At 44.0% G+C, this 15,066-nt stretch overlaps 1 protein-coding gene across 1 annotated transcript in view; it reads left to right on the top strand.

Annotated features, from left to right (window-relative positions):
* The window catches only part of RYR3 (ryanodine receptor 3), a 575,267-nt gene that overhangs the window by 382,908 nt on the left and 177,293 nt on the right, over positions 1-15,066 (top strand). Inside the window, exons 56-57 of the mRNA XM_024202042.3 lie at positions 3,785-3,860; positions 4,053-4,176. Of these exons, the coding sequence (XP_024057810.2) occupies positions 3,785-3,860; positions 4,053-4,176 (200 nt within the window). The remainder of the gene's footprint in view (positions 1-3,784; positions 3,861-4,052; positions 4,177-15,066) is intronic.

Below are 15,066 nucleotides of genomic sequence, written 5' to 3'. Positions count from 1 at the left end.
TAGATCTCTGAAAACTCAACAGGTTTGTACGCAACCACAGGTTCAAAATGGTCACACTGGCCACAATAATCCCAGCGCTAGACAGGGGGGACTGGTTTGCAGCCCTCGACATCCAAGATTCATATGTCCATATTACAATATATCCTGCCCACAGTTCACAGTAGGACCCAACCATTACCAATACAGGGTCCTTCCCTTCAGACTTTCCACCGCTCCCTGCGTATTCTCAAAAACACTCGCGGTAGTAGCAGCAGATTTATGATGCAAAGGAGTCATAACCTTCCCCTATTTAGACGATTGCCTACTCAAGGGTGCCAATCGACAAGAAATGGCATGCATGCTGAAGACCACAATAGACCTGTTTCACCAGCTAGGTCTACAGATAAACTAAAAGAAATCCACCCTGGAACCACCTCAGCACTTGGAGTTTATCGGAGCCAACCTAGACTCCATACAAGCCAAGGCAGTATTACCAAGCCACAGATTCACTACATTGACCAATCTTATTTCCACAGTGACCATCAGCCCACAAACTTCAGTGAGGACATGCCTTCAGATTCTGGGACATATGGCAGCTATGACTTTCGTTGTAAAGTATGCCAGACTCCATATGCGTTGTCTGCAGCACTGGTTGAGCACGGTCTATGCACCCAGCAAATACTCTCTCAAGAGATGCATGACACTACCACCAAGGGTTATCCTCTCCCTACAATGGTGGACACAACCAGGGTATGTATGCTCAGGGATTCCCTTTCAGACCCCGCCGTCAGTGACTATTACAACAGACGCTTCCCTGATAGCTTGGGGCACCCACTTGGGTCACCACAATGTACAAGGCAAGTTGTCCGCAACGGAAACCCGACTACATATCAATCTCCTGGAACTCTGTGCGGTACACAATGCATGCCGCCACTTCCTCCCACTCATACGGCAGACCTCAATCTCTATTCTCACCGACAATGTGGCATGCATGTTTTACATCAATTGCGAAGGGGGAGCCAGGTCTCACTCACTATGCGTAGAAGCCATGAACTTATGGAACTTGTGCATCCTCAACAATATCAACATCACAGCGTCGTACCTACCGGGATGCCAATAACTGATACCCTCAGCAGGCACTTCTCACAGGAACACGAGTGGGAAATCCACGACAGTGTTCTCAGCACGATATTCCAAAAATGGGGTCACCCAGTAATCGATTTGTTCGCCTCAGCAACGAACTACAAATGTCCACTCTTTTGCTCCAGGGCAGGCCTGGCACCGGGATCATTAGGGGATGTCTTCCTCATCCCATGGAACACGTCACTCATGTACACCTTCCTGCCGATACCAGTGATCCCATGGGTCATCCGCAAGATACGTCTCAACAGAGCATACATCATTCTCATTGTCCCCACATGGCCCAGACAGACTTGGTTTCTGTACCTGTCACACCTAGCAGTCTGTGCTCCACAACCGCTGCCCTTACAGATGGACCTCCTGTCCCAGAACAAGGGCCTGACGCTCCATCCAGACCCAGCGAAGCTCTATCTCAAAGTGTGGTTCCTGTGTGGTTCTAACCTGGAGAATTGAACTGCTCGGAGAAAGTAAAACAGGTATTACTAAATAGCCGTCGCCTCACCACTAGAAATACTTACCACCACAAGTGGAGAAGATTCTCCCTTTGGTGCCAGTAAAAACAGCTGGACACAACCAAGGCGCCTCTATCTATGATCCTAGACTACCTACTAGAACTGAAGGAAACGGGGTTAGCCATAAGTTCTATTAAAGTACATCTGGCTGCCATCATGGCCCTCCACGAGCAGATAGAAGGGGCTTCAATATTCGCTCATCTGATTACACGGCGCTTTCTTGCAGGTATACAGAACATGTACCCAGAAGTACGCCAACCTACACCACCATGGGATCTCAATCTTGTGCTCAAATGTCTCACAAGACCACCCTTCGAACCTCTAGCAACCTGCTTGCTCTATGTCAATGTAGGTCGCATTCCTAATAGCAGTCACATCTGCAAGACGTGTCAGCAAAATAGGAGCATTGATGGCTGAACCACCGTACACGGTATTTACCAAAGACAAAATCATGTTATGTCCTCACCCAAAATTCTTGCCCCAAGTGGCTACACATTGTCATATTAACCAAACCATACTCTTACCTGCCTTCTATCCCAAGCCACATAAGGATTCTCGAGAAGCAATGTTACACATGCTAGATGTCAGACGGGTTGTAGCCTTCTAATTGGACAGAACTAAACCATTTTGCAAGTCACCAAGACTATTTGTCTCTACAGCAGAGTGCTCCAAAGGCTCTACAATATCGACCCAGAGACTCTCCAAATGGGTCTCTTCCTGTATTCAAACTTGCTACCACCTACATAACAAAGAACCCCCTATGGGCATCAGATCCCACTCAACACGAGCCATGGTGACATCGATTGCATTCTTGAACAATGTCCCCTTAATAGACATTTGTAGAGCTGCAACCTGGACATCAGAGCTCACTTTTGCAAAGCATTACGCCTCACAGTGCTCTTATCACACACTTATACATAACTCCGAACCCCTGCCGGGGTACTGCTCTACAAGCACCTAGAGTGGAGCACCCACAGGGACACCACTCGAAGAAGAAGTTGTTGTTACTTACCTTGTGCAGTAACGATAGTTCTCCGAGATGTATATCCCTGTGGGTGCTCCACTACCCACCCTCCCCCCCTCTACTTCAGAGTTCATACAGCCAAGCTCTGTGATAGAGAAGGAACAGAGCAGACAGTCGGGGATGTGCGCACTACAGGAGGTGCCAACGGCTGGACAAGACAGCTCCTGTGCGCGCCCTTCCCCCGACCGAGTACTGCTGCAAAAAATCTCCAATCTCTGGCACAGGGACACACCGACACCTAGAGTGGAGCACCCACTGGGACACACATCTCAAAGAACCATTGTTACTGCACAAGGTGAGTAACTACTTCTTCTTGTCTTCACAGTCTATCCCCATCTTATTCACTATCAAGATGTCAACTCTCACCTCTGACTGGCCAGTGAGGCCAACATCCATAATCCATGTGTTAAATTTTCAAACAGTTATTTTGTGTTTTCTCCCATGCTGCCCCACATGCTTAGGATGAGCTCTCTATAAACATCCACAAAGCTACCTCATTATCCTCCTTCGGATTCCCCCTTAAAACTTTCATTTGCCATGATGCTTACAATAACTTGACAACATTTAGACTGCTGATGTGCTGAAACCATTGTCAGTCATGCTAACCAATATTGTTTTATTGTTTCCTTGTACTCCCCCATCTGTCTATTTGCACCTGTTGTCTTTTATCTTATACTTAACCTTTTTGGCACAGAGATTGCATTTTTTCTATGTTTGCACAGCACCTAAAACAAAGGGGTTCTGGTCCATGACCAGGGTTTTTAGGTATTACAATAATACACATAATGAACAATATTTATTTATTTATTTATTTGTTTGTTTGTTTGTTTGTTTGTAAACATAATGATTTTAAGCACTCATTGATTCATGCTGGAAAATATCTCCAGATCAGAACTTGCCCTTCAATTATTGTTGTTATTCTGGGTCAGATCCAAATAATGTCTCTATTGAGGCTAATGCTTTGTATATACATCAAATTAATTAATGAGATAAAATAGTTGATATCTTGTCTACAATGTTTCTGTATTTCAACTCAGTTTTTAAAGTGTATTTATGTGGAATAGTGTTAGCAAAATTTTTATTCTATCACCTTTTAATTTTGGATTGCCTTTTCTTTGTGGCGTTGTAGGGAATGGTTGAGGTAGTGGCGGAAAACTATCATAACATTTGGGCCAAAAAGAAGAAAATGGAATTGGAGAGCAAAGGTAAGAATAAAGTCTGGTGAACCACAAATGAAATGAGGGAGGCGGGGGGTGGAAGAGTCTGAGGGGGGCATGGGGTGGAAGAGTCTGAAAGAACAGGAGACAACATACGACAATGTAAATTATGTAGGTCCCTTTATATTTGAAAAATAACATTACAATAGAAAAATTTACAGTTCTTTCAACTTTCCAAAGGAGGAGGTAGTCATCCTTTACTGGTACCTTATGACACCTTGACAGCCAAGGAGAAATCTCGGGACCGGGAGAAGGCACAAGAGCTGTTTAAATTCCTTCAAATGAATGGCATTGTTGTATCTAGGTAAGCTGTGCATTTATTTAAAATATTTCCTTACCAATACCTTCATTCTTGCTCATTACTTTCTCTAACTACTCTTTCTGTTAATTATGAACAACATAATTACCATTTTGTATTTTATCTGTAACTAAAAGAAAATTATAATTTCCAGTCCTTTCTTAACATAGAAAATTATTTTTATTTTTATTTGGGGGATAGCACAAATAGGTAAGATTTATAGTTCATGACAAATACAAAATATAATAATAAGATCTAAACCAAACAATGCAGACAGCTCAAAACTTCATAAATTAACACCTAGCAGTTGTCAGTAAGGATCATAGGCTTTGGGAAAATACGCTTTGTGGTCTAATGCTATAGAAATGTATATGCATAAAATAACACTTTTAGTTGAATTTTTATGATAACTGGTCTGTAGGGTTATGTTTAATCTGTAAGACAAATGGACTCTTCGGTGTGCATCCCTGCATAACTTGTTCATGCAAAGTGGCAGAACTTACAAAAGACACCATGACATGCGTCATTTTATCTGAGGGCAGGATGAATACTAGGGAATTACTTATTCTGCGGTTAAATAAATAATTCATTATTGCAATACTGCATGAGGCCAAACCATTGAAAAATGATTATTATACCAGAAGGGAAGAACCTCATAAGTTAAATAATATTATTTTTGTAAAAATGTAATAAGACATTACCCGACAAAGAGCCTTTAAGGCCTTGTATATTTCATAGCGTTCAGTATTTCTTGTAAACTAAAATGGTCTGGTAAGTGGGGTTCTTCTTCAAGTGATTGCACATTTCTATTCCATTTCAGACGATTTTACATGTGTATTCCACTTCAGGTGTGGACTTGCCAAAAGAGTTTTCCTTAGCGGTACCCATCGCGGTGGCACATGCACTGTGCATTTCCTTGTACGTCCAGGCCAAGGAATAATGGGCGAAGACATCCAAGCACCCCCTCAGTTCCTTATCACTGCACTGTTGGAGCTCTCCAGGGGCCGTTGCTCTGGTTCCCCTTTTTTCCTCTGAAGAAACATTTTTTTTCTTCTTGCAAATAGTTGTCAACAGTTTAGTTACCTGTTGTTTCCCACTTGGGAATATTTTATTTCTTATTTTCTCTGTGATTGTTTCACCTGGCACTAGGCAGTTTGGTTATGTCCAAGTCTCCTGGATTTAAGCACTGTCTAACTTGCAAGGGGGTCTGTCCTGAGCAGTGATCCTTATACCCGTTATTTAATGTGGCCCTCACCAAGGCAAAATAGAGCCAAGTGCTGAGGTTGCTGATCTTTTAAAAAGAGAACACAAAAATCCAGGGACATAAGAAACTACTTTATGGAATGATACCGGCTCCTACATGAAGAAGTGATTGGATTTCTTAAAGAAGAAGTAACACATGAGGGGGTCGCTGAAGAGGGATGTGGAAGGGGAAAGGAATAGAAAAGAACTGGAACATGTAACCCAGTTCCATGGTGCTTAGACACCATTTATCAGTAGTGATGACTTTCCAAGCACCTGGGAGGGGGACAGTCTCCTTCTGAATGTTGGAGAAGTAAGATCCCTGAAGATTGGTAGTTGATAGCAGAGGGTTCTATATCCAATGAAGTTATATGCTGGATTTCAGCGTCTTCAGTGGCCTCTGTTTTGGTGACAGGATGTCTGTGCGAAAAGTAAGATGAGTGTTCAATGCAGTCGTGATGGCATGTCTGTTATATGGAGCAGAAAACCGGTTATTAAAAACAGCTGAGCAGAGGAAACCAAACATTTTTTTCAACAAAAGTTATGGCATATTCTTAACATCCATTGGTTGATTTTGTTACAAACAAATTAGCTGATCCTGCCAAGCTGCAGTCTTGCACCAGTTAAGAACAAGACAGCTGCAAAAATGGGGTCATGTCCAATGTGCACAAGAAGGTACAGTTATACAAGGTTTATAGAGCTGCCATTGAAGGAAGTAGGGCATGAGGCCAACCATGAAAGAGGTTGGAAGATTCAATTTTGTGGGATTTAAGAAGCCTAAAGCCTCCCATATTGACTCTTGCCAAAGGAAGAAGACTTGCAAAGACCATTCAAGATGGATGTCCATTCTGTGCACTACCACAGCTACCTCATAGCTCTGTGAGTCTGCTGCTGCTATGGGGAAGAGTTACCACAGCTCTTACAGAACAAAAACAATAAGGGGTGATTACCCCAGGATTGTAACCAGCTCTGGAGAAGCAGCACCACCACGGGTGGTTTGCACATACTGGTTCAGAATGGATTTTCCAAAGATGAAGAGACAAACAAAGAACTTGGGATAGATAAAGGGCTCAGGGCCTTCATTTTGAGTGAGAAACTGGACAGGACATTCTGTCCAATGGGGCCCCAATCCTGCTAAAAGGATGGAATCACTTTGGCCTAGTAGGGCCCATAAGACTGAAAGGCAATTTCTGGTATGTTTATTACTAAGCGTGTAAGATTTGGTGTAGTTTTTATATGTTTTCTCTGTGATGCTTTGCCCTAAGAATAAATGTACTTTGCTTTGTGAAGGCTGGTTGGTAACTGGTGTACACTGTTGTAGCCCCTGGAGAAACAGCAACCCAGAGGTGCTTGCCCCCGGTCAAGCAGCAAGATGAGAGAGAGAGAGAGAGAGAGAGAGAAGGAGTGTCAACATCAGTTCGAGATGGAGAGATTGTGCCAGCAAAACTGATCTGGTAGGTGGAGCCAGACCTCATATGCCTAGTCTGGGGGAGCCACATAGACTCCAAATTGTTTCCTTGCTTTAGGGAAGAGGATGACATGAATGTATTTCTAAATGCTTTTGAAATGGGATGTGAATTGAATAAGGTGGGGCAAGAAGACATGGTACGGTGTCTGGCTCCACTTCTGCCAGGGAAGGCCTTAGTTACTTTCATCTATATGAACAGAGAGAACTGCAAAGATTGAGAGCTATCTAAAAAGAATTACTGCAAAAATTTAAAGTGATCCCTGAAGGAAGTTTGAGGGAATTCAGAAAAAAAAGGAGATATGAAGTATGTTGAAGTTGCAATTCAAATTAAAGGGTACATAAGAAAAATGGGAGTGGGTTGGGGAGTCACCACTGTCATGCTGTCTGGAGGGGCTCATGACCATGAGTGTCTATCTCAGGGCAGAGTGTCAAAAAGCAGGGCAGACACCCTAAACTGGTGATATGTTCTATAATTAGATTTTACCAGGCCAGTAACAAATGTGAACTTCTGGATCCCTATAACAGTCTTACCATGGAGTCATACAGTCCCCTTAGGCTCTCAAGTCTATCTTGCCACCCAGGCAAGCTGGACTTAGTGATAAATGGTCACTTACACCAAAAATCACACAATATTCAGGTTGCTCCCAGTCCCAAGAGACCAGTCATTTATCCCAGATCAATTTGCACCTTAGATCTCACACCAAAGACAATACCTGTAGCCAATCCTGTAATAAACTAACGAAAGATTTATTAACTAAGAAAAAGAAATAAGACTTATTTAAAGGTTAAAGAAGGCAACATTATGCACAAATGAGTTCAGTCTATGGTTCTAAAAAGTGACAGAGATATAATAATCTGTCAGCATTGGATGGTCTTTTCAGGGCTTAACTCAGGTAGACCTTAGGGTTCTCTGCTTTCTTGTTTCTTAGCTCCAGCCCTTGCAAGAATCCAAACAGCAAAGAGATGAAAAATTTTCTTGTGACCCTGTTTTATCTTTTACATTTAGCCTTCCGGTCCAGCTCCCTTACATGTAGCATTTCCAAGCTATGAGAGGGTGTAGTGGTGTGACGGTCGTCCCTCCCACTCTGGGTTGGAGGGAGGCCACAATGCCTCACTACACCATAAGGACTGCTGCCGAATATCAGGGGAATTAGCGTTAGGCGTTAGTGTCTCAATTGGTCTAACAGGGCTGATCCCCCAGATAGTCAGTTGGTTCCGGCCCTCAGGCAAAAGCAGGGTCTCCCAGGGCCAGTAGGCACTGGACCTTAGACTGGGGCTGAGCAGCCAACCATCTATAGCCCCTGGCCCCTTTAAGCCAGGGCCGGGCAAACACCTTAGTCTGTGGTCTCTGGGCCCTTTTGGCAGGGGCCAGAGCAGACACGGTAGTCTGCAGGCCCTGGGCCTGTTAGGCAGGGGCCAGAGTGAACCCAGCTGTCTATAAGCTCTGGACCCTTTAAAGAGGGGCAGAGCAAACATAGTAGTCAATTAAGCTCTGGGCCCTTGGGTAAGGGGCAGAGCAAATACATTAGTCAATTAAGCTCTGAGCCCTTCAGGCAGGGGCAGAGCGAAAACCCAGGAGTCAATTAGCTCTGGGCCCTTGGTGCAGGGACAGAGCAAAAACCCAGGAGCCAAATGTCCTAGGTCTGGCGGACAACAAATAAATGCAGGCCTCTTGACCTGGCGAGGGGAGGCTGACACCCCAGGTGTGGGGTGCCAGGGAGGGGGCCGGCCCACCCTACTCCACTGGGCCCCGAACCAGGGCCCTAGTAGTTGGCGGAGTGGTCCGCCACTGAGTCAGCGGAGAATCCAGCAGCAACACGCCAAGCGTGCTTCAGGCAGCGCTACAGCCAGACTGAAGTAGGCTGTCCCTGGGCCACTTTCTATCCTCCCCTCAGGGTGTACCTGGCACCATGGGGCAACTTCCGTCTCCTCCAGGTAGATGGCCAGCAGTAGTCCTGGCAGGTCTGCGGCAGACACAGGTTCTGCAGCGGGCAGGGCATCACTGGGCTTGGTAAGCAGGACATGTCTGTCTCCCTTGGCGTCCTGGCTGCAACTGAGTCAGAAATAAGGTTTCTGCCCATCATTATCAGGGAACCAGAGGCACTACAGAGCAGGGTGGTGGTGGTGCCTCCAGCTGAAAGCAGGGACACTGCGGCATCTGCAGTACACTGCCAAATCTATGATACCCATCCAAGGATGAGAAATGTCCATGTAAAGTGTGTGATAGCTGCTTGGGAGATGACAATAGGTAACTACAGCCAGGAAGGAAGAGGAACTTTTCCCCTGGTCTATGTGAAAATGAAAACGATACTGAGCCATCTGTGGGAGGAAAGGCTGCTCAGCTTGACTCAGTGTATTGGGAACAAAAGGTCACCTCCATCTCCTCCATCTAGCATGCTGGTATCAGGCCATCACTACCAATTTACTATCCTCCCTTTTTGCCTCTCATGAGCTCCCAGATTATTTACCAAATGCATGGCCATCATAGCTGTCTATCTCCACAGAATTTGCATTCGGGTATTCCCCTACCTAAACAATTGTTTAATTCAGGGGCATTCCAGGCATCAGGAAAATCCAGACTCTGCTTGCCCAGCTGCACCTGATTATAAAAACAAAGAAGTCCGTCTTTTATCCTGTACAGAAAATTGAGTGATTCTGGGCGCTCCTAGATTCTGCATCAGCCATGGCATGCCTCCCTCAGACCAGGTTTCAAGCAATTCTGGAGTTATGCAACTTGCTCCAGGCTCACCTGCAAACAGTGAGAAAGTGTTTAAGGCTTCTGGGACACATGGCCTCTTGCACATATGTAACTCCGCATGCCAGATAACACCTGAGGTGTCCACAAGACTGGTTAAAAATCCATCAATTGTCCATATGACATCCTCTGGACAGGTTGATTCATGTACCTGCAAGAGTAATATCTTTCTTGATATCCTTGATATCCTTCTTGAACAGGTGGAAAGTTCAATGAAACATCTGCAAGGGAGTGCCCTTCTCCCTCCCCTTCCTCCTATGACTCTGGTCTTCTTTAGTTTGGCATGCACGTCTGGGTCCCTGACAGAGGGACAAACACCAGAGATGGAGAGGAGTTATTTAAGTTAAGGGCCAGTGTTGGCACAAGAACAAATGTATATACCTGGCGGTCAACAAGTTTAGGCTTGAAATTAGATGAAGGTTTCTAACCATCTGCAGAGTGAAGTTCTGGAAAAGCCTTCCAAAGGGAGTAGTGGGGGCAAAAACCATAACTTGTTTCAAGATTGAGCTTGATAAGTTTGTGGTATGATGAGGTTAACTACAATGGTATATTGTGACTGCTATTAGCAAATATCTCCCCCGGCCAGAGATGGGACACTAGATGGAGAGGGCTCTGAGTTACTATAGAGAATTTGTTCCCAGATGTCTGGATGGTGGGTCTCTCCCCCATGTGCTCACGGTCTAACTGATTACCATAATGGGGGTCAAGAAGGATTTTTTCCCCAGGTCAAATTGGCAGAGAGCCTGGAGGTTTTTCACCTTCCTCGGCAGTGTGGGACATGGGTCACTTGCTGGCTTGAAGTCGAGTAAATGGTGGATTCTCTGTAACTTGAAGTCTTTTTAAATCAAGATTTGAGGGCTTCAGTAACTCAGCCAGTGTAGGTGGGTGTGGTTCTGTGGCCTGTGATGTGCAGGAAGTCAGACTAGAATAGATGATCATGATCTCCTCTGGCCTTAAAATCTTTGAGATAAGTGGAAATTCTGTTCAGGTCCTTACAGACAATATGACAGCATTATGATGGGGAGCCAGATCAGATCTGTCAGGAAGCTTTTAGGCTCTGGAATTTTTGCATTCAGAATAAGATATCACTCCGGGTGTCTCATCTACAAGGGATTCAGATTTCTCTGGAGGATCATCTCAGTGTGTCTTTCAGCAGGGATCACAAGTGGTCTCTAAAAATCAATATAGTACGAGTGATTTTTCAGACCTGGGAGAGAGAGACTGTGGATCTTTTCACTACAAAGCAAAAGAAGTAGTGCCATCGATTCTGCTCCACAGTGGGTCAGAGCCTGGGTTCAATCATGGACATGTTCCTGTGTTCGTGGAAGATGAATCTCTGCGCCTTCCCTCTCGTACCCTTGATATACCTTGGGTAATTCTCAAAACAAAGTAAGATCATGCTTCTCTAATATTAATTGGACACAACAGCACCAGTTTTTGGGCCTCCAGAAGTTGTCAGTACGACTGCCCTTGATTCTGCCTCAGGATATAGACTACTTTCCGAGAATCACAGCCTTGTGTTAAATCCAATCCTCGGAGCCTCACAACATGGCTGCTAAGTGGCTAGACTGGGGGGGGCGGGAATGGTCACTAGTTGTGCCGAACTTTACTGAACAATAGGAAATTGTCCAGCAGAGAGAGTTACCTACACAAAGGGAATCTTTTCTTGCTGTGGACATGCAAGTGGAATGTTCTTCCTGGTGAGGCAAGGGTTCAGGATGTTCTAGAGTATTTGCTACATCTGAGAGAATCAGGTCTCTTTCTAAGCTCCCTCAAGGTGCTCCTGGTTGCACTTTCAGCTTTTTATCTTCTGTTTCAAGGTCATTTGATATTTTCCAACTCTCTGCTAATCAGACTTTCTGAAGGGAATAACCAGGCTTTTTCCTCAGGTTAAAGAACTACTTTCCCCTGGGATTTAAACTTAATATTGTCAGCTCTAATGGGTCTTCCTTTTCAGCCTTTAGCTTCTTGCCCTCTTCCATATTATCACCCAGGGTAGCCTTTCGGTGGCATTTATTTCTGATTATAGGGTTGGAAAACTGCAAGTATTATTGGCAGACCAACTTCATACTATTTTTATAAGGATAACGTTGCTTTAAGACCTACTCTGAAGTTTTTTTCTAAGGTGGGTACTAATTTCCATTTCAACTAAACCATCTATTTACCTACGGGGTTTTTTCCAAACCACATTTACACAAGGGTGAGGAATAACTTCATTCGCTGGCTGTCATTCTTTGCCTCAAATATTTTTTCTGGAAGGGTGAGGATGAAATGGCAAGTGGTTACCTCACAACAGATTTCTGATTGGATCATCTGCATTTCTACGTGTTATGATGTTGCAAATTCTAAACCACCTTCCAAGCTGACGGCACATTCCACAAGTGCACAGACAGTTTAGTAGCATTCTAAAAGAACATTCCAATACCAAATATGTGTAGAGCAGTGACTTGGTCTCCAGTTCACATCTTTATCAAGCACTGTGCCATTTCATTGGCTTCCAGAAGCAATGTAGATTCTAGGAAGGCAGTTCTGCAGTTGTTTTTCTATAGACTCCAAGCTCTGCACCATAGACAACTGCTTGGGAGTCATGGAAATGAAATAGGTATGTGCAATCAGATGACAAAGAAAAAACAGTTCTATACCTGTAACTGTTTTTCTTTTAGCTGTGTTGCACATGTCTATTCCATGACCTGCCCTCTTGAACTGTGCTTCAGAGTCCATTATATTACAATTCCAGTGCAAAGGAACTGAGGTGGTACTGGGGCACCTCTGTCTTTTATGCCCCCACCTGAATGCATGAGGAGATGCACAGCACATGTGCCACCCCAACAGGTACCACTAGGGAAAACTCTCCAGCTACAGTGTGCTGGGTGCACACATACCTGAAGTGGAATAGCCACGTGCAACACATCTCAAAGCACAACAGTTACAATACAGGTATGTAACCATTTTTCTTCTGAACTTGGAGGAGGTAGATAGATTTAGTTTGTTCTTCAAAAAATGAATGCCTATAGGGAAAGCATAGACTCAGCTTCAAATAAATTAATACTAATAAACACACAGGTGGTGTGACTTGACTCCCAAGAGTATTCCTATTGGCTGCAATGATACTATTTGTATGACTAAAGTAAATCATGTGCATAAGTGTTTACATCATAGGGCCCTCAAAATTGTAGTCCTTTATTTTTACTGAATGCAATCCACTTAACTCAAATATTTAGGCTCTTTGTGAGTGGAGATCAGAGCAGCTGGAATTAAATTCATCCAAGTCCAAAGCCAAACTGCAGGTCTGTGGTGCAGCACCCCCATTCCTTTGAATAGTCGCTTTGTAGCCTATGTATAGGAATAGCAGTTGAAGCCCCTCTATACTAATTGCACAAGGTATTTGTGCCACCCCTGGATTTGCTAAAATATTCATCTTCAGTCATCCTCCTGACCTGCCCCCTATGGGGCCAGCATGGAAACCTTTTTGATGGCACATAGAGGAGGATAGCTGCTGGTCCAGCACAACCCTATGTGAGGTTGAAGTGGTGTGAAGGCCTTGTGGCAGCATTCTGCATCTGGGTGAATTTCACCAATAGACAATAACCTTTTCTCAATATTTTCTTTAAAATATAATATATAAAGGTAACACCTTTTGAAATCCCTGCTTGCAGTTACCCCATTTCCAGAATTTCAGTCAGACAACTGTTGGGCTAAACTGTGAAAACAGGTACGTTCTTTGTAATTGGGATTGGTTAGGTTGCATAGTATGTGTACTCTATCTGCCTTTGCTTTAACAATTGAGTCCTTTTTCTTCAAATTAACACATTTGAAGAAAACTGGACTTTTAGGTTTTTATGAAATAGGATGTATAGAAATAATTTCTTAGGCTTTATGAGGGTACATATTAGAAACAATTTATGTTCCTTTAAAGTTAAGTGGCTTTCATTCCATGTAAATGGATTTGGAAGACAGCTGCTCTCTTTTTTCTTATGATGAAGGATTCTTTGCCATTTAATGAAGCTATCAAGTCCTTGATTTTCCAGGAAATTACATGTAATCAGTTAGCAATCATGACATAATATAAAGTCAAGAAGAGTATATTCACTATGGCCTCAGGAAAAATAAGGAAACATATTTGTTTGCATTGTACACTGAGAGATCATGAAGCAGAAGAGGCCTATAAGGCATAAATAGCTGCCAGATACTCACTGTTACTGTAATCATATACCACATGATGGAACAAATATATAGAGAGTTGTACAAAATCAAATAATTAAATAGCAGAACATGGAAATGTATAAACTGTCATGCATTTAACACTGGAGGGAGAATGAACAAGTATACAGTGATGATGAAAAAGTAGTAAGCAAAGTAAATGTAGAAAAAACAAAGAGGTAAAGCAGAATAAAAGAAAGTAAATACAAGTCTGTTTTAAAAACAAATCAAAGGCATAAATCGATAGAGCTATCTGACTTCTATGAGGGAAATAAATTAGGCAAACAATGACAGGAAAATTTCAGGGAGGGAAAGTTTACTCTGTAACTAGAATATTCTATTTTTTTTTTTGTCTTAAATCAATGCATGGCCTTTTGACAGTTATAGTTTCCCGTCTATTTTTTTAAAATACAAATTTGGTGGGAGGGATAGCTCAGTGGTTTGAGCATTGGCCTGCTAAACCCCGGGGGTTGTGAGTTCAATCCTTGAGGGGGCCATTTAGGGATCGGGGCAAAAAAAAAACCTTGTCAGGGACAGTACCTGGTCCTGCTAGTGAAGGCAGGGGACTGGATGACCTTCAAGGTCCCTTCCATAGGTATAACTCCATACATATTTTTTTGCCTTCCCCCCCTCCCACTAATCTTTATTTAAATAGAGAACCTGAATGATGCCTCAAAGATATGGCTTAAACAATATGTACCACAAGAAAAAAAAAACCTAAGGTTCAAATCCACAAAGGGACTTAGGCCTTGCAACAGTGAGTCTTCTGACACCTACAATTTAGATCCCTAGGCACCCAGTGGAATCCAGAACTCTGAGTTTAGGGGCTTAGGCTGCCTATACAATGCATGGGGAGATAGGTGCCTAAAAATGGGATCCACAAAAGCCAGCTAGGTAGAGGGAAAGATGAGTCCCTTTAGCCTACTGGTTAGTACATTCACCTAGGATGTGGGAGACCTCAGTTCAATTCCTCTCTTTGCCTGATAAGAAGAAGGGATTGAACAGCGGTTTCTTACCATTCAGCTCAGGGCCGGCTCCAGGCACCAAGCACCCAAGCTGGTGCTTGGGGCGGCACCTGGAGGGGGGCGGCAGCGCGGCGCTCTGGCCGGGGGGGGCGGGAGAGCTGAGCCCCAGCCGGGGCTCGCTGCCCTGCCCCCGGCGCTCTGGCCGCCGCGGGGGAGAGCCGAGTCCCCCCCGGCGCTCTGGCCGCCCTCCCCCCGGCCGCCGGGGG

The sequence above is a fragment of the Terrapene carolina genome, unplaced genomic scaffold (assembly GCF_002925995.2).
Source record: "Terrapene carolina triunguis isolate 2854851 unplaced genomic scaffold, T_m_triunguis-2.0 Scaffold96, whole genome shotgun sequence".
NCBI classification, from domain to species: Eukaryota; Metazoa; Chordata; order Testudines; family Emydidae; genus Terrapene; species Terrapene triunguis.
The sequence above is the reverse complement of the archived record's forward strand: the minus strand, read 5'-3'. Positions and strand labels throughout refer to the sequence as shown.